The sequence below is a fragment of the Sorghum bicolor genome, chromosome 1 (genome assembly GCF_000003195.3).
Source record: "Sorghum bicolor cultivar BTx623 chromosome 1, Sorghum_bicolor_NCBIv3, whole genome shotgun sequence".
Lineage (NCBI taxonomy): Eukaryota > Viridiplantae > Streptophyta > Magnoliopsida > Poales > Poaceae > Sorghum > Sorghum bicolor.
This window is the reverse complement of record NC_012870.2, coordinates 15,363,721-15,384,478: the sequence shown is the minus strand read 5'-3', so window position 1 is coordinate 15,384,478 and position 20,758 is coordinate 15,363,721. Positions and strand designations below refer to the sequence as shown.

General features: G+C 43.1%; 3 protein-coding genes and 1 long non-coding RNA gene across 9 annotated transcripts; 2 read left to right on the top strand and 2 right to left on the bottom strand.

Annotated features, from left to right (window-relative positions):
* Positions 1,159-5,173, top strand: LOC8063010. The gene is made up of 4 exons (XM_002466834.2): positions 1,159-1,328; positions 1,625-1,695; positions 3,218-3,304; positions 4,807-5,173. Exons 1-4 carry the CDS (start codon positions 1,229-1,231, stop codon positions 4,825-4,827), a joined length of 279 nt encoding a protein of 92 aa, XP_002466879.1. The 5' UTR covers positions 1,159-1,228; the 3' UTR covers positions 4,828-5,173.
* On the bottom strand, positions 7,989-10,138 carry LOC110431733. Its single transcript, XR_002449171.1, has 3 exons — positions 10,000-10,138; positions 9,638-9,717; positions 7,989-8,581 (listed from the first exon to the last, which is right to left on the bottom strand). It is a non-coding gene; the product is annotated as an uncharacterized LOC110431733 (long non-coding RNA).
* Positions 9,057-11,149, top strand: LOC8064561 (formimidoyltransferase-cyclodeaminase). The gene is made up of 3 exons (XM_002466833.2): positions 9,057-9,527; positions 10,029-10,446; positions 10,515-11,149. Exons 1-3 carry the CDS (start codon positions 9,504-9,506, stop codon positions 11,024-11,026), a joined length of 954 nt encoding a protein of 317 aa, XP_002466878.1. The 5' UTR covers positions 9,057-9,503; the 3' UTR covers positions 11,027-11,149.
* LOC8064560 (scarecrow-like protein 9) lies at positions 15,726-20,728 on the bottom strand. 6 transcript variants are annotated; one of them, XR_002449170.1, is made up of 5 exons: positions 19,653-20,728; positions 19,241-19,282; positions 19,004-19,099; positions 16,110-18,382; positions 15,726-16,007 (listed from the first exon to the last, which is right to left on the bottom strand). XR_002449170.1 is itself a non-coding variant. In XM_021451185.1 (5 exons), exon 5 carries the CDS (start codon positions 18,215-18,217, stop codon positions 16,337-16,339), a length of 1,881 nt encoding a protein of 626 aa, XP_021306860.1. In that variant the 5' UTR covers positions 18,218-18,382; positions 19,004-19,099; positions 19,241-19,282; positions 19,653-19,787; positions 19,965-20,728; the 3' UTR covers positions 15,726-16,336. The 6 variants fall into 6 exon arrangements, 5 of the variants coding, with proteins under 5 accessions (XP_021306860.1, XP_021306863.1, XP_021306861.1 ...); XM_021451185.1 differs by having other exon boundaries at positions 15,726-18,382; positions 19,653-19,787; positions 19,965-20,728; XM_021451188.1 differs by having other exon boundaries at positions 15,726-18,382; positions 19,241-19,487.

The following is a 20,758-nucleotide window of genomic DNA, read 5'->3' as shown; positions in this document are numbered from 1 at the left end:
TCGTTTACATGTATGCCGCGGGCACCATGATGGTGAGCAGGAGCGAGCCGGCGGCCGCATGTGTGGACTTAAATTAGGGTCATGTGCTTAAATCATATCTAGGTAGATGACTACGTCAGCTTCTAACCCTCTTTATATATATTTTGAACCTGGATGAGATCACTTAAATACATTAGAGAGTTAGACGTGCGATTTCGTAGTTTAGGGGCTCAGATGAAAACCACGTAATACTTTCAGAACCGGCCGTGCAGTTTACTCTATAACTTAGGCCCTGTTTAGATTAGGGATGAAAATTTTTTGGGTGTCACATCGGATATGTTGGAAGGATGTCGGGAGAAGTTTTTAGAAACTAATAAAAAAATAAATTACATAGCTCGTTTGGAAACTGCAAGACAAATCTATTAAGTATAATTAATATACCATTAGCACATATAGGTTACTGTAGCACTTAAGGCTAATAGTAGACTAACTAGACTTAAAAGATCCGTCTCGTGATTTTCAACCAAACTGTGTAATTAGTTTATTTGTTTATCTACATTTAATGTTCCATACATGTGTCCAAAGATTCGATAGGATGGATGAAAAAATTTTGGGTGGGAAACTAAACAGGGCCTTATTCCTTTGAGTTTCTTTCCCAAAATAAAGGTCACTCCTTTGTGCCTTGTTCTTTTATTTATCAATAAATGAGCACCGTCTCATGCTTGTTCATTAAAAAAATATACTTAACTGTACACTAGTTTACAGATGACCTAGTTCTCAAAATTCTGTTTCTGCTGAATTTATGGTCTATTTAAGTTTGTGCTTGAATCCTAGACAATATTATTTTGAGTCATCCAATATTGTTCAAAATAATATACTCTGATAAGAACTTTACATTAGTGAATTATCTGGTAGAGAACATTGTTCAGCAAGTTCTGCTGTTGTTCTTATAAAATATTTAATTTTTAAGTTTCGATCATATTAAATATGAAATTCTCGTTTTTGTACTAAAAAATCATATAAATAAATACAAGTGATGATGGGATGAGAATTGAGTGGGCCGGTTTGACGAAGGAATCGAACATGACGAATGATGAATAAGATATTGGGCTCGTTTCTACCCGACACGGCCCATCTCAGCCCAGCCCATATAAATTCCGCGGACCCTAGAAACTTGCAGCCGCGTCTCCGACCATCGCCGAGGAACCAAAGCGAGAGACAGACAACCACTGCGAACGAATCCATCGCCATGGCGTCTCGTCTCGTTGCGGCGGCGGCGGCCTCCTCCTCCTCCTCAGCGTCCCCCCTCGCCCGCCTAATCTCTCGCCGCGGCCTTGCCGGTGCCGCTGGTACGTGCACCTTCCCTACCCTTTCCCCAGATCTAGGTAGGGATCGCGTGCGCTGGTCGTTCGGATCCGCTCGTTGATTGCGACCATTCCTGGATCCGTCTCGCCAGATTCTCGGCTGCGATTTAGTTTTGGATTCGGTGTGTTCATGGGGTATACGTAGCCTAGTCCCGATGCGGTCGGATTTGGGGGATCGCACGACGCAGATAATAATATTTGTTGTTTCTGTGGCGTCATATCGTTGTGATTGATAGCTTACCTTTCTGAATGCTGATGGATTTGTTTTGTGTGCTTGCCAGACGGCCATGGACCTGCCAAGGTGCCCTTGTGGAAAGATCCGTTGAGCCCGAGCAAGTGGAAGGAAGAGCACGTGAGTTTACCCTCGAATCTCTTGTTTTAAGTCATTGAAGCTAACGGCATTGAGGTCTTGATCATCATGCTAGGATTAGGCGTACAACTTGAGTATGTTGATTTTCTTTATGAGTCTGGGTCACTGAGCTCTTGAATTCATTTGGGTGTCGAATGTCTTCTGTGTGGAAACTACACGTGTTTGTAACTAGTGCCAATCTTTATGGTCAGGTAGTCAGATTACAGGTTGAACCTACATCTTTAGGTTGCCTCTGTCATCAGTTGAATCAATATTTCTTTTTACCTTTCCATATGCATTTTTTTAGCCAAGCTCTTGAAAAATCGACTGGCACTGGATGCATGCTTATAATACTTCATTTGCAAAACTAGAGCTGTTGGACCCTATAGCTTGTTCTCGTTTTAACTGTGTCATCGAATTTCTTCCTGGAAGACATTAATCCTTCTTTGAAAACGCCTTGCTTCATGTAAAGTACTTCATCCAAGTACATTTTACTGGCTGCTTACCCAACATGCACGCCTCTAGTCTAGCCAAAATATGTTGGCAGGAAGTGTTTCAAAAGAGTTAAATGCATGAGCGGCTGAACTTGTCAAGTGGTGCCACTTAGGTCCATGAAATTTGAAAATACATTTTAGGTCCCTAAACTTGTTAGCACTGCAATGGCTGGTATGGTCCAGAAATGGACCTGCGATGCACCATTTTACAAGTTTAGTGCTGTAAGGTGCACCACTTAACATGATTCAGGACTCAGAAATACATTTTCGAAGTTAGTGAACCTAAGTGACATCCGTTGGCAAGTTCGGGGGCCGCTGATGCATTTAACTCTTTCAAAAACCAGTCAAGGTGGCCTGACTACAATTAGGGCCTGGTCAATGAGGCTAGGTGGCCAATGGGTGAGGCTGTCAATCTCAGCTCAACTGGTACTGAATCTTGTTTGTTTGCCACTGACCATGCCTCCACAATCCCGATGTTTAGGGATCTTTCCCACATCCAAACCTCATCTTCTCCCTCCCCCTTTCTTTTCTCCCCTTCTAGGCTTGCCAAGTTAGTACCTAATGATTCTTGAATTACACTTTATACAGATAATAACGCCTGCAAACAATAGCTGACTCATATCGATGTATCTTGCTATCTTGAATGTATTCTAAATTTCTACTAATATGAAAACTGGACCTTTGATGCACTGTTTCAATAGATAAATTAATAAATTCTTTGGTGTACGTTCTGAGGACCTTCATCAGATCTAGGAGTCGTTAAGAATTGTCTTTATGAGGTGTATAAAGTGTTGTGGTTTTATATATGAGATATGCATTTGATTTTATTTGCACCCACAAAAGGTGAGGTCATTTGATTTTTATATTGTATCTTTTTGTTTATGGTATCTGCTTTTCATGTGTTCTCTATTAATCATAGTTGTAGTATTGTGCTTTGATATGTTTATATAGCAGCTCCAAATGAACATGAGTTTCTTTTGTAATTAATTACACCATGGAGAAATTTTTATAACTATGTTTCCCTCATGTAGTTTGTTCTAGCAAGCCTGTCTATGTGGGGGGCTCTTATTTATGGCGGTTTCAAGCTTTTTGGTGGAAAGAAGGAAGACAAGACTGAGGTAATTCTCTGAAATTTAACCAGTTATACTAACACTTGTACAATGTTGTCTATAGTAGTTTAGTTCCTGAGACTTCGATAACTAGAATGTTTAACTGAGAAATAATTTGTCAAAGCAAAAGGTTGCATCTGTGCTTAGGCCTGGGCATTAGGTTTATTGTTTCTTCGGTCGGTTTCTTTGAGCAAAAATGTTGTCTCCACAAACCAAAGCACTGCACACTTTGGTTTTCAGTTATTCAGTGGAGTCTTCAGTGTTCTCTGAAGAAATAACGACGTGACAGCAAATGATAAGAAAATCAGGGGAAACAATTGGAAAATAAGGCCCTGGTTAGATCTGGGGAGAGTTTGATATACACAACCGACCAAGCTCAGCATGAAAGCCTGGATGCATGCCTTTGGCTGCTTGTGTGTGAGCTGGGCATGGTGGCCATGGTCCTATGCTTGCCAGTGACCCGCGAAGGCTAGCGTGCTAGTGGTGACTGTCAACTTGCACACTTGACTAGGTTGCCTGTGCATCCACGGAGGTTTGTGACATCGCATGCTTGTCGTGGCCACCGGCTTGCTCCCTTGCCTCACTGCCTGGGTTAGATTAGGGAAGGAGGTGGATAACTGGATAGCAACATAAGGGGTGTGGTGTCAAGGGCGTTGGCGCCCAAGGTAGCAGGACCCTGACTACAGAGCTCGTAGCTCGGGTTGATAATGGCGCGGGGATTATCCCCTGGACGCCCAATTGTGAAGGGGATGCGATTAAGAGAAACAGAGGGAGATTAGGAATAGGTTTGTTCTTGCTTTATCATTCCTTGGCCGATCGCAGAGTATAAATAGGAGTCTCCCCAGTTAGTACCTCCTCGATTCTAGCCCAGCCATTAATCTCGTAACCCCCAACCTAGCTGCTAATTGCTATTGATTACAGCCGCCTGTTTTGCATGTGGCTCCTGTGGCGCGCTCCTGGCGGCGTCTCGAGCTGGGGTGCACCGCTGGTACTGTCCCCCCCCCCCCCCCCACATGACATCTGGGGTCAGGAGTGATGTGGTCTTGACAGTTGGGCTGGGCCACATGTGTGTGAATTGGGCCAATGGACAGCATGCAGCGTGCTCTGTTTGTTTGGGCCACATGTGTGTGAATTGTGCCAATGGCCAGCACGCAGCGTGCTCCGTTTGTTTGGTTCTCTCAGTGATTGGTTTCTGACGCTCATGAACCACACCACACTCTAAACCGGCAGGCATGGCTTCTCCCACCACACCGAACACTGACCACTAAAAAATCTGTAAGTTATGGTATGGTGTGGACGTGTGGTTAGTTCGGCGTGGTCTATTTTTGCCCAGCCTTGCATCACTGTGCCATCAGCACCAACTGCGGTTTAGTTTATTGTGGGTGATCCCACAACAAATGTGTCATGTTAGGTTAGCTATTATACACAACCCGAACGCTTGCTATTTTGTTTTTTTACACTTTACATTGAGATGATTTATGAAACATAACAGTGTTGATACTCTGCTACAGGTGGCACCAGCAAAGGCATAGTTGCTTGAGATGGAGCTCTACCTATTTCTGCGGTCAGGCAACAATGTTAAATAAAAAAGAACGTTCTATGTTGTGCTTTAAAGTTGATAAATTGTGGCAACCAGAGATTTTGATTTATGTAGGCAAGATACACTTACTCTCATCCACCATGAATAATCTTGCTGCAGTGGAATTTCATGTCGGCAAACACTGCAAATGATGTACTTCTTTCATGTGATTGAGTAGATGTTTTACTTCTGTTGACATCAACACTTCAGCACTGTACTTCCAAATTGATTCGCGCACTGTGCAGTGCTTCCTTTCTATTGTGCTGTTACTGATGAATTTAACACAAGTTTGATTGATACATTTATTTGCACTGCTTAGTTTGGAAATTGGAATGTAGGTTGTTGCAAAGTATTTGGAGGTATTTGCGTGCCATCATAAGGCCTTCCACAGTGTGGAAGTGATGCCGAGAAAGTTTTGTACCCAACCAGCAGCTGTAGATAGATACATATAGGTCAGGTTGACCCACTGGAATGAAAAAAAAGAAAGAGAGAAAAACCGCAGCTTATCTCTCCCAAGAAGAATCCCCTCCACCGTTTCCTTCAATTGCTCTGACCCGCCTGTGGCCGGTGGCACCGCCCGGTTCTTGCGCCCTCCGCCGCCTGCTTGTACCCCAGCGGTTGAGGTGGCGGCGGCGACGGCGAGCGCACCTGGGCCTGGCCGCCTGGGAGAGTTCTTTAGCAGCCACGTCATCGGGAACATGGAAGGCACCGACGAGATGGCCTACGCCGCTACGTGGCGGATCTTCGCGAGCATTCGTCGAGTTAGTGGCATTTGCAATTTTGCTACTTGATCTCTCTCTGTACTCATCCTTTTTTTTGTTTCCGAGGTAATAATTACGGGTTCAACATAACAGGAAACCAATTAATAATTTGAGTCTGGTAAGGCCTTGTTTAGTTAAAAAAAAAATTGCAAATTTTTTTCAGATTTTTGTCAGCATCGAATCTTGCGGCATATGCATGGAGCATTAAATATAAATAAAAACAAAAACTAATTATAACTAATTATACAGTTTACCCGTAATTTATGAAACGAATCTTTTGAACCTAGTTAGTCTATGATTGCACAATATTTTTCAAATACAAACGAAGATGCTACGGTGACCATTTTGCAAAAAAATTTGAAACTAAGCAAGGCCTTAATGTCCCTATTTAATTTTGCAAAAAATTTAGAGCCAAAATATTTTGGCATGTTTACTTCCAAATGCAAAATAGCAAAAAATTTTGTATTTTTGGCCCAAAATATTTTGGAACTTAGGCCTTGTTTAGTTTCAAATTTTTTTGCAAAATGGTCACTATATCTAGTGCTAGCAACAGAAATGATATGGGACCGAACAACAAAGAGAAGATAGACATTCTTACAGCGGGGTTATCAGCGCAAAGGAAAAAGAAGAAGGAGACCATCGACGGAGATCGACGAACACCGGGCGTAGATGGAAAAAGACGTCTAGCGAGCAGTCACGACGGCGTTTTCAAAAACCTGATACGGCCCCTACTCCGTGCAGGAACGCGAGGAGACGTAGGCTTCAGAGCCTGCTCTCCCGACATGGATGGCACATCGGCGACGGGATGGAGAAAAAGGCAGCAACATAGTAATGTAGCGAGAAAGAGATGTGTTACTGAGGACGACGTCTCGCCCTATATTTATACACGCATCGCACGCAACTAAGGAAAGCAATTAGCCGCTCAATCAATCACAACATTATGGTAATTATCTGCCGTTTACACACTTATCATAATACGAGAATAGTTACTTACCAAATAGATCGGCACAATTTTTTCTATCCATGCAAAAACTTCAAGTAGCAAGCCACGCACCCGCAAGGGGCGGAGCGGGAAATCACTGGACTATTCACGCGCATATCGTAAATGCGTCCATTAGCCCCGTCCTACCTGGTGAGGCAAGCGAGTGTGCACGCGTGTGGTTTTCTCTTTTCCTCTTCCCAATAGCTTCAACAAGATAGAGATAACTCAACTATTTAAGTTGGTCTCACTCCACTTAAAGTAACAAGATGGAACTAATATCCTCTATTTTTTATATATACATGTATGTGTGAGTGAGATTTTGAGATTTATTAAAATTATTTAGTCCATAAGACCATAACCCAAAACATCTAACATCTATCGCTAGCTTGTAGTCTTTTTTCTTTCTTTCTTTCTTTCTTTTTTTTAGAGGAAGCTTTGTAGCTGTTCATTTATTAGTATATTGTACCAGTACTCTAGAGATGTGTGGCAAACATGTATGACGCGTGGAAGATCCTGGCCCGTGGCGGAAACAACGTGAACGTCAACGCCGCGTGAGGCGTAGGACCTTTGGTGCACGGGGACTCGAATCGATGTCAATGGAGCACGTGGCGATCGGATCCAACGGTAACGGTGCCGTACCTTGCAGTTGCACGTGGAGTAGTAAGTATGTGCCATGGGCTGCCCTACCCCCACATGGCCACATTCAGCCCTTGTTCCGTTCTAAAAAATTTACAAAATTTTTTAGATTATTTATTGTATCGAATCTTACGACATATGTATAGAGCATTAAATATAGCTAAAAAATAACTAATTATATAATTTATTTGTAATTTGCGAGACGAATCTTTTGAGTCGTAGTCAACATTTGTCAAATACAAACGAAAATACTATGGTATCTATTTTGCAAAAAAAAATGAAATTAAACAAGGCCTAAAAGCTCCCAAAAAAATTTGCAAAAAATTTAGATTTCCCATTATATCGAATCTTGCAGCGTATGCATGAAGTATCAAATGTAGATAAAAATAATAACTAATTGCACAGTTTGCCTACATTTTGCGAGACAAATCCTTTGAATCTAGTTAGTCCATAGTTAGACAATATTTGTCAAATGTAAACGAAAATACTTATCTATTTTACCAAAATTTTTGAAACTAAACAAGGCCTCATAGGCCATAGGCCACACATTCCTCATAGAACAGACAACCGAAGACTTCTGTATGGGTACTACTGCCAACAAGCAACTTCAAAAGTCTCTTTATCTTGATAGAAATAAAAAGTTCTAGTGAATTAAAAGTCTTCCAAATAGCTTCACCAGTTAGGACTTAGGACTTCAAATACTGCTAGCTTTTATTCATGTTTTTTTGCTAGGTAAAGATGGTAAATGGAGAGGATGGATAGCTCTTCAGAGCACGTGTATGATATACAAAAAAAAAAGGGAGTGAAAAAAATATCTATACATTTTTTATTTAAAGGACTGTCCAAATAAAGATTTAGAGATAGATTAGCGTTTGGTTACATGGAAATGGAATGCATCATATCATATATACGAGTGCAAAGAGGTGTGCAGTGTGTACAGCTAGGACTCGTAGCGCCTGGCCAACGTGGAAAACGACAGCAAAGCTTTGCTCAACAGGTAGAAGGCATGCACGTGAACCGTGATCCCCATCCACTGCCACTGGCTGAAACGGCGACCCTATCCGCAAGGGCACGAAGCGGATCCGTGTCCACGCGTGTGGACCGTGGACGCTGACACCACCGGCGTCCAAACGCATGGGATTCTCTTCATGCAGTAACACTGTTCCCTTGAGAGCCGCAAGATGAGAGCACCCGCGTGTTCCAGACGAATTTTCCCCCTCGCTACCCAGATTTTTAGTTCAAAGTCCAAACCTCAGCATTTCTTGGGTTTTTTTGTTTCCCAAACTGAAAGCTTCATCCCATTCATCAGAGTCCAATGAGCTTTAGTTCTGCAATTGCAACACAGACAGTGCACCTATTAGTAACATTACTTATTATGGGGGAAAAACAAGACAGAGCTTAAAATCTGTTGTCACCATCCTACCAATCTCACAAGAACGCAGGATGGTTTATGGTCATGGAGGTACACACAGACCCAACTCAACGGGTTTTCTGCTACAGGCCTTTATGAGATTGTTAACACAAATAATAGTTGATGCACACAGGGCAGCAATAAATACAAACGCTACACCACAAATCTGATCCGATCTTCTTCACAGTACATCTTGTGCGTGGCGAAAACATAGATAAAGATTTATTATTTATTTATTTTCGGACCCACGCACAGGGCTATCAACCAGTCTCTTCCAGAAAATGGTTTCCTGCGAAACCGTGTGCTGGAGGTGGATAATGACACTGCAGTGGCCCACTAGACGGGGGTAACAGACAAGGTCCATGACTCATGCAACAAGCAATGGCTGAAAGCTTGCTCTTCTCTGCTCTGGTGAAGTGTAGTAAGAGACAAGGGTTGCTAAAGATGATGCAAGAGATTAATGTATGCTGCAATAAAAAAGCATTGAGTGATGGCATGATGCTTCAGATCCGAAGATAGGAAAAAAAAATAAAGGCTATTGTTAAGTCGCCGCCTTCCTTCCGGATGCAGGGTATGAGTCAGAAAGCTGATAAGCCACATGCTGCATCCATAGAACAGAAGGCGTTGGGACCTTGCTAAAATTGACTCGCAAAAGAACAAGCAACAAGAGACCCACAGGGTTTCTTGCAAGTACCCCTCATGATGCATATCCCACTATAAGAGGGCCCTTGCTCAATCACTGAGCAGGCCCGCACTCATTGAAAAGAACCACGCAGGGACGCACACAGTCAGAAGCGATCAAGGGAAGAGGGGAAGAAGAAGCAGGGCAGGCAGCAGGCATGGAGCCTCATCACGCAAACAAGGTATGCACTGCTGCCTAACCACCTCCTAGTCAAGATGGGTTCGAGCTGTAAAACGTTTGGCAGGACAAATCGACCAAAAGACTCGATATAACATCCTATCCAAGACCTACCTCGCAAGAAATTTTCCTGATGATGTAGGATTCCTGCATTACTGTCTTCAGGCTTTATCCAGATGGATGCTTAGGTTTTCCTGCAATAGCATTCAGACTAGAGTTTAGCTCATAGCCACAAAACAGATTACTTCATTTCTGCATATGAACATCAGCTCTGTAGAATACAGATTTGAGTCAAAGTATATTATTCCTGTTCGTTAAAGAAATCAAACATAGACATCCTGATTCTTAAAAGGCAGAAATTCTGATAGAGACATCAAAATTGGACCTTTTTCACTCACTCCACTTCAACTTACGAACAGGTCTTACTGTTAACCATTCCGTATTTACAAATAAAACCTTAAACAACTTGTGCTAACCTGAGTTATCTTGTTCATCTGCTGTGAAGCCAAAGCCAAAGCTGAGCATGAAGCATTCCAAGTTCATCTTCTGCAAGCTCTACATTTCAGAAACCCGCAATACTATGGCTATGGACACAATCGAGCATGCAAGCAAGAGTGATGCTCAGGTTGTTGTCGTCAGCCAGTTAGGAGATCATCACTACAACCGCTTCCGCTACACGCTTGTCTCCTACATCGTCGATGACAGCTCAACTGGAGAAGTGATATATAGCCCAATCAGGAAGGTGTTGCTGGCGATGATTGAGGCTGCATTTGCAACCATAAACCTTGAATCACAGTCAGGGACGCATCCAAGGATCGGTGTCGTCGATGACTTGTCCTTCCACCCCGTGGGTCAAGCCACAATTGAGGATGCTGCTTCTTTGGCTAAGCAGGTAGCATCTGACATTGGAAATGGCTTACAAGGTATGTCCAAATCCAAAAATCAGCTGTTCAACTATTTTGATCTTCCTCAACGAATTGTATATTTGCAGTCCCAGTGTTCCTGTATGCAGCAGCCCACCCAACAGGAAAGTCTGTGGGTGCAATTCGGCGTGAGCTTGGCTACTACCGTCCAAATTACAAGGAAAACCAGTGGTTAGGTAGCGTACTCCCTGATGTTCTGCCAGTTAAGCCTGATGTGGGTCCAACTCATGTCTCACATAAGAGAGGTGCCACAACAGTTGGCGTTACGCCTTGGATTGAGGGCTACAATATCCCAGTACTGTCTAAGGATGTCCCAGCTGTGAGGAGGATTACCCGCAGGGTGACTGGACGGAGTGGAGGGCTTCCAACGGTGCAAGCTCTTGCACTCTTCCATGGAGATGATTGCACAGAGATTGCATGCTTGTTGGATCCAGATCATGTCAGTGCCTATCAAGTTCAGACCGTGGTGGAGCAGATTGCAGGAGAGCAAGGACTTGAAGTTGAGCAGGGGTACTACACTGACATAACCAAGGATGCAGCGCTCGATAAGTATTTGAAGATTGCTTGCACTGATGATTGATAAAGCCTGTATAGACTTTATGTGGCTGACATCCTTGTAACCATCAATGTCTGAAGTGGGCATCCATTGCTGTTTAGTTGTCTATTGTCATCTCAACCTGAATGAAGAACTGATTCTATTTTATACTTTGTGCACAAAATTTTCAATAAATCGAGTACTAGATACAATACAGATTACCAAATCAAACTATAGGTTAGTTTCTAATATTATAAGCGAAACAAGCAAATCAAAATAATCTCAATCTATTGATGGCCTGCTGTTAACTGATAAGGACAAATGGACATAGATTGTACTATACTAGTTAGTAGCACAATAAAGACAAATGGATATAGATTCTTGGAATCGATGAGGCTGAATACACAGTACTGAGATGAGAGATTTGTAAAATGGAAACACTGTATTAGTTGGCATGAGTTTGTGGATATCAAGATAAAACTTATTTTATTGTTATAGGACAATGGCTTCATCTTTTATGCCTCATTCTGTAAGAGAACCCCTTGCTCAATCACTGAGCAAGTGCACACTCGTTGAAGAATGAACAGGGTGGGGTGAGAGGGGGGGGGGGGTCGCAAAGGGAGAAGGGGAAGACGACGAAACCATGGAGCCCAACTCATGTTTCTCATAGAAGAGGTGGCATACTAAGGATATCACTACTGTGACCTGTGAGGGGGATTACCTGTAGTGTGAGTGGAAGGGGTGGAGGCTTCCAACTGTGCAAGCTCTTGTACTTTTCCATGGTGATGATTGCACAGAGATTGCATGCTTGTGGATCCAAATCATGTCAGTGCCTATCAAGTTCAGACAGTGGTCGAGTGGATTGCAGCAGAGCAAGGTCTTGAAGTTGAGAAGGGGTACTCACAGACTTAACCAAGGATAGGATGCTTGACAAGTACTTAAAGATAGATTGTGCTGCCGATTGATATGAATGTCATAAAATTGAATTATATACGGCTGACTAATCCAGTTTAATCATGCATGTTTGTAAGTGCAAGCATACTGCTGTTTAGTTGTGACTACAGACTGAACCAATTATGTATGGTATTGTGCATATAAAAATCCTGCAGATTTTTTAGCAATAATAGCACACCAGAAATGGATAGCTATGTTGTGAAGAAACAAAAATCAGGTGAGGCAGGCTGAGGCAAAAGTTATGCTGCATAATGCATATAAAAGATAAAATCTCTTTTATGGCACATAAAATAAGTTTTCCAAATGCATATACGATTATCGGACATGTCAGATAAAAACTGGAACAAACTAGGGTGGAAATGGAACATAAGTATATAGTAAATTAAATTGCAAATTTTTTTGATAAAGTGAATTAAAGATAAGAGTGCATAATGGATAAGGAAATGTATTGAAAGTGGAAAGAATGTTACATGATCCCATCCTCAATAGCTGCAAGGTTTACAAGCCAACCTACTGTACATGCAGCAAAACTTCCTACCATTCAGAGATCAGTTTACATAATTAGATCACATAAAGTTTCTATGGAAACAATTTCCTTAGAACATGACAGATCACGTACAGATATATATTTTGCTGGGCCCAAAATGGATGATTTTAACTAATGAAGAAATTCACACAAGTTGCAGTAATGAGCTCTATAGTAAATATACAGAACAATGCCACCTGAATGCAAATAAGGCTGCTAATATGATTTAATCATGGAAAATCGTTTCAAACACATGAATGAACAAAAAAAAAACATCACCATGTTTCTTCAATAGTTTAATACCCTTAACAATCAATCGTTGCATAATATCAACAAATCGAGTAGGAGCATCAGGGAAACAATATAATCATACTGGTAATACATCATAGTGTAAGCAAGAAGGAAATTCACAAACGACTAAAACCTGCTGGAAATTCTGAAAAAAGTAATATAATTTTCTATTTTTCCTTTTTAACAAATATTTTAAATTAATATTGATTCTAAATTATTTGATTAAAAAATTCATAACTGAGCTCTTGCTTTCTTCCAACCCGAAACTTAAGGTCATTTTAGGATCCACATTAGTAAACGTTTTGTTTCGCCATCAGTCTACAATGAATTATACAAACTGACAACAAACTACTGATCCTACAGATTCATCATGAAGAAAAGATTATATTATGAGTAAATAGACCATCTCCCTTATTCTCCTTGATTGACATTTTCGGTTCACATTCATTTATCTCCTGAACACACATAATGGTCAAATAGAATGTGATCCAGCATATGTTCCATTGGGCAGTCAGAGGCAACCCAGGCAATAGATGTCAGGAGGTACTATCTCTAGTTGTAGATTCTTGAGGAATGGGTCAGGGGTGAGGAGGATTCTTCTATGGGATGTGTCGATCCAGGATACTGCAGTACACCTCAATGCAGCCAGGCTGCACAGATTTTTTTTTCCGGCTCAAATACCTTTGGCCCAGCCTGACGAGTAAGTTGCAGGCGACGGCGCTCCTGCGCGGCATTCCGTCGGTCGAACACCCGCCGCGCGAGGCCTGGTTCCCGCCACGACGAATGGAGATGGTGCCGCCCTCGCCTCCCCGCGCAGCCGCGCATGAAGCTGCCCTCAAGTGTCGGGGGAGGGAGCGGAGGAGGCCGCGGCGGCCTTGAAGATGACCAACTAAGATCCGGAGCGTTGGGACGTCTTTTTCTTCTACCTGATCTTTGCCATTTTCTACGTCTTTTAGACATCTAGATCCATTGTCAGGCTGTATACATATACGGATCTTCTGTATGGACCAAAACACCTCTGCTTCTTCTTTCTCATATCAGTCACTGACGTGTGAGCCCCGCATGTCAGCTTCTCCTTCAACCTTCAGCTATCCTGAAGGAAGCTGTCTAACGAGATGGGAGAGGTGGGCGGAGACGCAGGAGGCGGTCGCGAGCTCGACCTCCCACATGGGAGCTCCATCCAAGTTTGTCCCCGATGCCAGCAGCCATGGCCCGTGGCCGCTCGAAACGGCTGCGACAGCAAGCAGCTCGACACCATCCGCGCTGGGCAGGCCTCTGCTAGATCCGGTGGCCGGCGGCAGCCGTCGTACTCGTCAGGAGCGGAGTCGCGGCGCGAGCACCGGAACGCCAGGAAGTCGCCGCGCTGGCCTGAGCCGAGCTGTCGGTGGATGAGGCCCGTGGACGCCGATATGCTGCCGTCATGGCCGTAGGAGCAGAGCTCCTGCTCGCTAATCCGGCTACTCGCTGCAGGAGCTCGCGAGCCCGGCCTCCCACACTGATGCTCTTGCCACATGCTGTAGCCGCTCGCGTGCCTCGGCCTCCCGCACTGACACCATGGCCACGCACAGACGAGGCGCCACCGCCGCCACGCGGGCACGCCAGCATGCAGCCGCGCGCGCGAGCTTGCAGCAGCAATAGACCCACACGGGGCACGCGTGCTTGCAGCAGTGGACGCCCCTCAGGCACTCCCCTAGTTGGACCGTGGAGGGAGAAGAGATTGAAGGAGAGAGATGGCTGGAGGTTGAAGGAGAAGTTGACGCGTGGGACCCACACGTCATAGAAAAGAAGCAGGAGTGTTTTAGTCTATACCGAAGATACGTATTTGTATACAATCTGACAATGGGTCCAGATGTCTAAAAGACGTAGAAAATGGCAAAAATCAGGTAGAAGAAGAATTATAATGGCAAATTTCAGAATAGGTGAATTGTAATGGCATATCTCTAAAGTTGAAGAATTATAATGGCTAGAATCAAAAAAACCCTTTTATTAACCACAGCAAGCTGCTATTAAGATAGTTACATTAGTGAGATCTACATTGAGTAGAGCCTAAAGAAGGGAGCATATAGATCCATATTGAGATCTATTACAATGGAAGGCTTGTGAAGAGGGAGTGGAACTTTGGGCTTGTGTAGCCAAAGTATCAGTATTTATATTTGCCTTTCTACTAATCTTGAAGAGTTGAGCTTGCAAGGTGCCTGCAATGTTGGAATATGATCGTGTAAATGGTTTGATCCTCCACTGTTGGGGGTGATCCTGTTGGTCTTGGTGAAGAAAATGCACTAGTTGTTGGGAATCTGAAAGAAAGTTGCAAGAATGTAGTTGTAGTGCTTTGACAATTGTCGCTCCTAGAGCAAGAGCAGCCGCTTCACCTATGAGGATAGAGTGGTAATTGTTCAGTTGAGCCTTTATGTAGATAGCTTTGAGTTGGTTGGACATGAAAATTAAGAATAAAAATGTCTAGACCTGCAATGTTAGTATTTATGTTGTAGCTGTCAGGCACTACTGTAACATCAACATAGCATTTGAGTCTTGGCCCAACCAACTTTGAGGTTCGTTGTGCGCAAAAAGCCTGTGGGCCCAACTCCCTCCATTTCTAAATTAAAAGTGTTATATAAACTTTTTGAGGCATATGCATTTTGGCCTTGTTTAGTTTTATTTTTTTTTGGTTTTCGAGACTGTAGCATTTTCGCTTTTATTTGACAAACATTGTCCAATCATGAAGTAACTAGGCTTAAAAAAATTCATCTCGCGATTTACAGGTGAACTGTGTAATTAGTTTTTATTTTCATCTATATTTAGTGCTTCATGCATGTGCCGCAAGATTCGATGTGACGAGGAATCTTGAAAAACTTTTGGTTTTTGGGTGAACTAAACAAGGCCTTTGTTTATGACACTTCGATATAGGTTACAATATTCCAGATATATAATGAAAGATATATATATATCTATAACAGCTAAAACAATTATAATTTATAATAATGGAGAGAGTATAACTTTATATGCTGGTCAGCTGGTATATCCCAGCCGGCGAAACCATCCATTCTAAGTGTCAAAAATAAGCAGAGCCGACGATACAACACATCAACTGTACAGCTCAAAAAGTTTTTAATAGAACCTACTCACGCGTATCATTTACTATGACCTGCACGGCTGCACTCGAGCTAGGCATTGAAGATTTACAAGATTATGAATACCAACCCTCGGAGCTCGCCAACATACTTTTTCCCCAGGCAACAAGGTGGATAGTTCATCTCCCTTTCAAATAAATAAATAAATAAATCTTGTCAATAGACAGAGTAGCCACATAGGGACACCAATTGCGATCAGTGGGTAGATAGGGAAGGTGGTGGGGAGAACCTGAACCAATAGAAGAGGGACCTCATACTTGCTATGTCTGTTCATTCTGTTGTACCCATCACCTCATCCTAAGTCTCATTTACGCCTTGTTTAATGTGGCACTTACATTTGTTCAAATGAGAGTCTAGACTAGAGGATACTTAAAGCATTCTGCTGAAGATTGTCTAAAGTTCCTCACAACATCATTACTGGTTTAGCTGACTTGTTCACAACGATCTACCTGGATCTTACTGATTAGTGTATGATTCTTTCGGTTTCCACGAGGACACTGCATGCATTATCCTCCCCTTCCATCCTTGTAGCAGCCATCTGCTATCTTCATCGATGACAAAGTCTTCATGATAATGCTTGTCTTTTTCATCTATTGATCTCTTCAGGATTGCTTTATCAACAGGAAGTTGCTTGAACCCAGCCTTGAGACATCTCACTTGCCACTGTTTGTAAGTCTCTGGCCTCTCAATCCTTTCTGCACCTTCACACGCTACAACGTTAAGTGCACTTGCCCCGAACAGATCCCTTTCTATCTGTACCCTATCTTCGTCACTCCGGAGAGCAGTTGCATCGAGCATGTCAAACAGCGCAGAATAATGGAACAGAACCTCTCTGAATCGTGGCAGGAAGAATGGGTTGTTGTACATCCCATTCGCAATGCCAAGAATGAAAACCTCTGGGTTGATCCTGTTCATGGTACGCAGTACCCTATCCCTTGCACTATCTATGTCTTCTGTCTCATCACCAAGATATTTTGTTCTGTACATGCAGTTGACTATAAGCACCTCATCATTGTCAATATTGAGATTCTCGATGCAGATATCTTCCCATTGTGAGGCGATCCCTTGGTATTCAAAAGGCACATTGAACATTTCTGCATACTCAGCCAAGCGTTTTCCTGTCGCCTCAATTATTGCACAGGGGCGAAAACCTGGCTGAGGTACATCTATTCCTGTGATACGAAGCTTTGGGGGGCCACCTTCTTGCTTGGCAAAACGCTGGATTAATGATGGCCACTGAAAGCCGAGTGTGATGCCAAAATCAATGATATGCACCTTTGGTCGCCCGTTCAATAGGTCAGCAATTGTTTGGTTGGAGAAGTAGTATGCTACCCTAGCGAAAGGGCACACTGCATTGAAAAGGCGGTAGGCCTTTAACATGTCGGTGGCTCTTGTTCGTTTCTCCATCAGTTTTTGATACATCTGACTCCCTGTCCCGGCCAAGCGTGCCTCAAGACCATTTGCAAAGTAAAGTGCCAGCCTCTGAGAGCCATCTCCATATGGTGAAGCGTGACGCCTTATCTTCTTCAGTAGCTCACTGGCAAATGGAAGGTTGTTTACTACTATTGCTTGTGCACACTGCATGAGATGATCCCTGAGGTCAATCCCCTCCTCTTTCTTCTTACCTTGTGACTTCATCTGCCCTTGGCCATAACCTTTTCTCCAAACATTCTGTGAACTGTTGTTTGCTTCTTTTGCCTTAATTTCTCTAAGATGAGCAGCATCACAATGGAACTGCCAATCACAGAGCAGAACACTGTCAAACATTTCATCCCGGGTTGTTTCGCTAACCGAGATGGCCAAATGCTTACTGCTCCTTGCTTCCAAAAACTCCAAGTCCACATGTGGATGACTCTGTATTTTGCTTACATGCTTGCCCTTTTGTCCAATTGTTGCCTTTGTCATTTGATTGGAATCAGGAAGGCCATTACTGTCCAGATCAACCAATTGCACAATAATGGGGACAAACTTATTTGCTTCCTCAGCACCTCTCTCAAATTGCAAAGACAAATGGTCACATTCAGAAGCCCAGTCATTGGCTACCAGGTGCATACCTTGTGGCCCAAGATTCTCAGTGAAAAAACTACCACTGCATGTCTGTTCACTATAATTGTCTTGGGGACAATCTACTTGGTTATCTCTACTGATCATTGCCTCCGTAGGTGAAGATGGATATGCTTGTCCAAGAATATCATAAAATGGCTTCTCCATGGCCTGAAGTGCATCATGTCGTTGGTATATGCTTGCCTTCTCATCAGTGCCCTCCTCCATTAACAGTCGGTTTATGTAGTCAAGAGTTGTATTTGAGTTTATCTCGCAATACTCAAGACTTCCCATTGTGCTAGAGCTCCACTAGATCTAGCTGTTCTTGAACAGTTTATGATCTACAAAAGATAGACCCCACCTTTCACTTTTGTTTCTTGGCCATGCGTTGAGAGATTTGCCTTCCAAAACATGGTTGCTGAAAATGTATTATCACAACTAAGATGTCCTGTTTATTAGCTGCAGAGAAAAAAAAGGATAAAAACGGTCAGCATGCTGCTAGTTCTTCTGTCAACAGAACAGTGAAAGTCTTGCTCACTCATTAGCTAGCTTGAAACTTTGTGACTCACAGCTTTTGTCCTCTTCTACTCAAATTTGTGTCCCTACTTCTAATATACAATGCCATTTTTTATTGTGCCCCTTAAGAAGTTGATTAATTTTTTTTCTCAAACACGCAAGAGAGTTGCTCATCATTTCGTTAAGAGAGAAAAATAGTACAAAGGAGGGAGAAGAATCCCCCTCCTCAAGGGGGAAAAAAACTAGACCAGAGCAACTTGCCTTCGACAGCTGACAAGACCTGTGACTATAGGACACAAGGCCAAAGAAACTAGTGCAGTACAGGCAAAGTGACAAAGAGCACCAAAAAAAACTTAGCAAAAATCAAACCACAATAAGCGACCCAGCTAAAAACCATAAATTTGGTTATCATGAAATTCCTCTTGCACAACAATCCCAGAAGTAATCCCAAAGTTCACTGGCAGGTGGCAGCTACATGTTGTTTGCAAGACCAATCAATCAGCAAAAAGAAAACTTCATCTTTTGCATGAAACGTACAATAATTCTTCTAAAAGTTGTAGTGACCTTGTTTTATCCGCATAATGTAGTGCTTCACTGCTTGTGACTGTAAAGTCATAGCTTTGGCAATCATATAAGCTTGGAACTCTGGAAAAGCATCTCCTGTTGAGAAAAAAATGTTGGTGCGTCAAAATTTAGGGGATGAAATTTGAAGTTGCATAGGAATATAAAGTTCAAACAGACTACTCGAAAAAGACGCAATTATAAATAGCACTTCTGCTTAGTCGAATAGCAGAAAATTACCTAATGAAGAACCTGATTAGCTTTCTTCAATCTCTCTTAGCCCTAGTGGATGGTGAAGGAAGGTTAAAACCCATGAAATGAACTTGCTTTACAGACATGGAGAGTATTGGTTGTTGTCTGGTGCTTAAGAAAGAGGCTGGGATGTCTTGTTGTGATGCTGATGATCTTTTCTTAGTGATGCAATTAAGAAAATTATTTGGTGCTGCTTTTGGACTTTACTTCCTGTCATCTTTTTCTCAGCATGTTTCTGTGGATGGGTTACATTTCTTGTAAGCATCTTCTTGGCTTTTCTGATTTATTAAAAATATGATTGTGGCATGAAGCTAACAGAGTTTTCCATATGTCTTGTGGGTGCATTTCAATGCATGACCCGAGCGTTTCACACTTGTGCACCTCAAGCAAGACGACTAACCAGAGAAGAAAACAGATGCGTCATCAGTTACACTCTGAAGAATGTACACTTGTTCCCCACAATGGAGAGATCCATGCCGCAACATCTTCCTCTTTTCCCAAACGTTGAAGGACCCAGCCTAAGGAAACAAAGAAACTTCCAATACAAGAGGATAGTTAGCGATTGTCAGGATACATTAACCTCACCCGTCACCAATAATCAACCGCCACACAAACAAGCAGCATTTTCTACATGCTGGAATTGTTGTTATCACACAAACAGGCCCCCACCATTTTCCTTGTGCCTCGTCATTTCTCTGAGCAGCTCAAATACCTTGGCCCAGCCTGACGAGTAAGTTGCAGAGTACCGCGCTCCCGCGCGGCATTCCGTCGGTCGAACACCAGCACCAGCCGCGCGAGGCCTGGTTCCCGCCACGACGAACGGGGACGGTCCCGCCCTCGCCTCCCAGCGCAGGAAGCCGCCCGCAAGTGTCGGCGTCGGCGAGGAGGGTAAGGGAAGGGAGCGGATGAGGCCGCGGCGGCCTCGAAGATGGCCAACTAAGACCCGGAGCGTTGGGACGTCGCCGCGTCGGCGAGGAGCCCTTGGGCGGCGGAGGTGGTGGAGAATGCGGTTGTGGATGCGGCGGGTGGCATGGTAGCTTGGTGCTGGGGACTGGGGTTGAGTTCCGGTGGGGAATAGCGTCGAGCAGGGCGCGGGCGGCAGCTGCGGGAAGAAGCCGAAAGGTTGAAAAACTGGACCCCTGTCCCTGAGGCCGGAGGCCCATCAATTATAGGCTTAGGCCCAATGAACTTTAACGTTCTTGAGCGCAAGTCCCGACTCACCGCACGTACAGTACCTCCTGCATTTCATATAAAATAAAATAGAAAAGAAAAAAAAAATCTAATTTACCTTCCTCCTTGACCATCATCTTTCGTGATCTACAAGCCAGTTTTTAGCTTCTCTTAACTTTTAAAACCTTCATTTTTACACCATGAGCAGTTTTGATAGTCCCAATCCCAGCAAAGAAAAGTGAATCGAACTAATAAAAGTCAAAAGTTAAAGAAGCTAAATACGGACTAAAAATATCTAAAAGTTTATTCAAAAAATTAAAATTTTATCAAATACAT

Excerpts from the sequence above, each read along its gene's own strand:
- LOC8064560 (XM_021451187.1), bottom strand. The coding sequence starts at position 18,217 with ATGGGAAGTCTTGAGTATTGCGAGATAAACTCAAATACAACTCTTGAC.
- LOC8064561 (XM_002466833.2), top strand. The coding sequence starts at position 9,504 with ATGGAGCCTCATCACGCAAACAAG. Across the intron at positions 9,528-10,028 it reads AGCCTCATCACGCAAACAAG|CCAAAGCCAAAGCTGAGCAT; the intron begins GTATGCACTGCT and ends TCTGCTGTGAAG. Across the intron at positions 10,447-10,514 it reads CATTGGAAATGGCTTACAAG|TCCCAGTGTTCCTGTATGCA; the intron begins GTATGTCCAAAT and ends GTATATTTGCAG.
- LOC8063010 (XM_002466834.2), top strand. The coding sequence starts at position 1,229 with ATGGCGTCTCGTCTCGTTGCGGCGGCGGCGGCCTCCTCCTCCTCCTCA. Across the intron at positions 1,329-1,624 it reads CGGCCTTGCCGGTGCCGCTG|ACGGCCATGGACCTGCCAAG; the intron begins GTACGTGCACCT and ends TGTGCTTGCCAG. Across the intron at positions 3,305-4,806 it reads AGAAGGAAGACAAGACTGAG|GTGGCACCAGCAAAGGCATA; the intron begins GTAATTCTCTGA and ends ACTCTGCTACAG.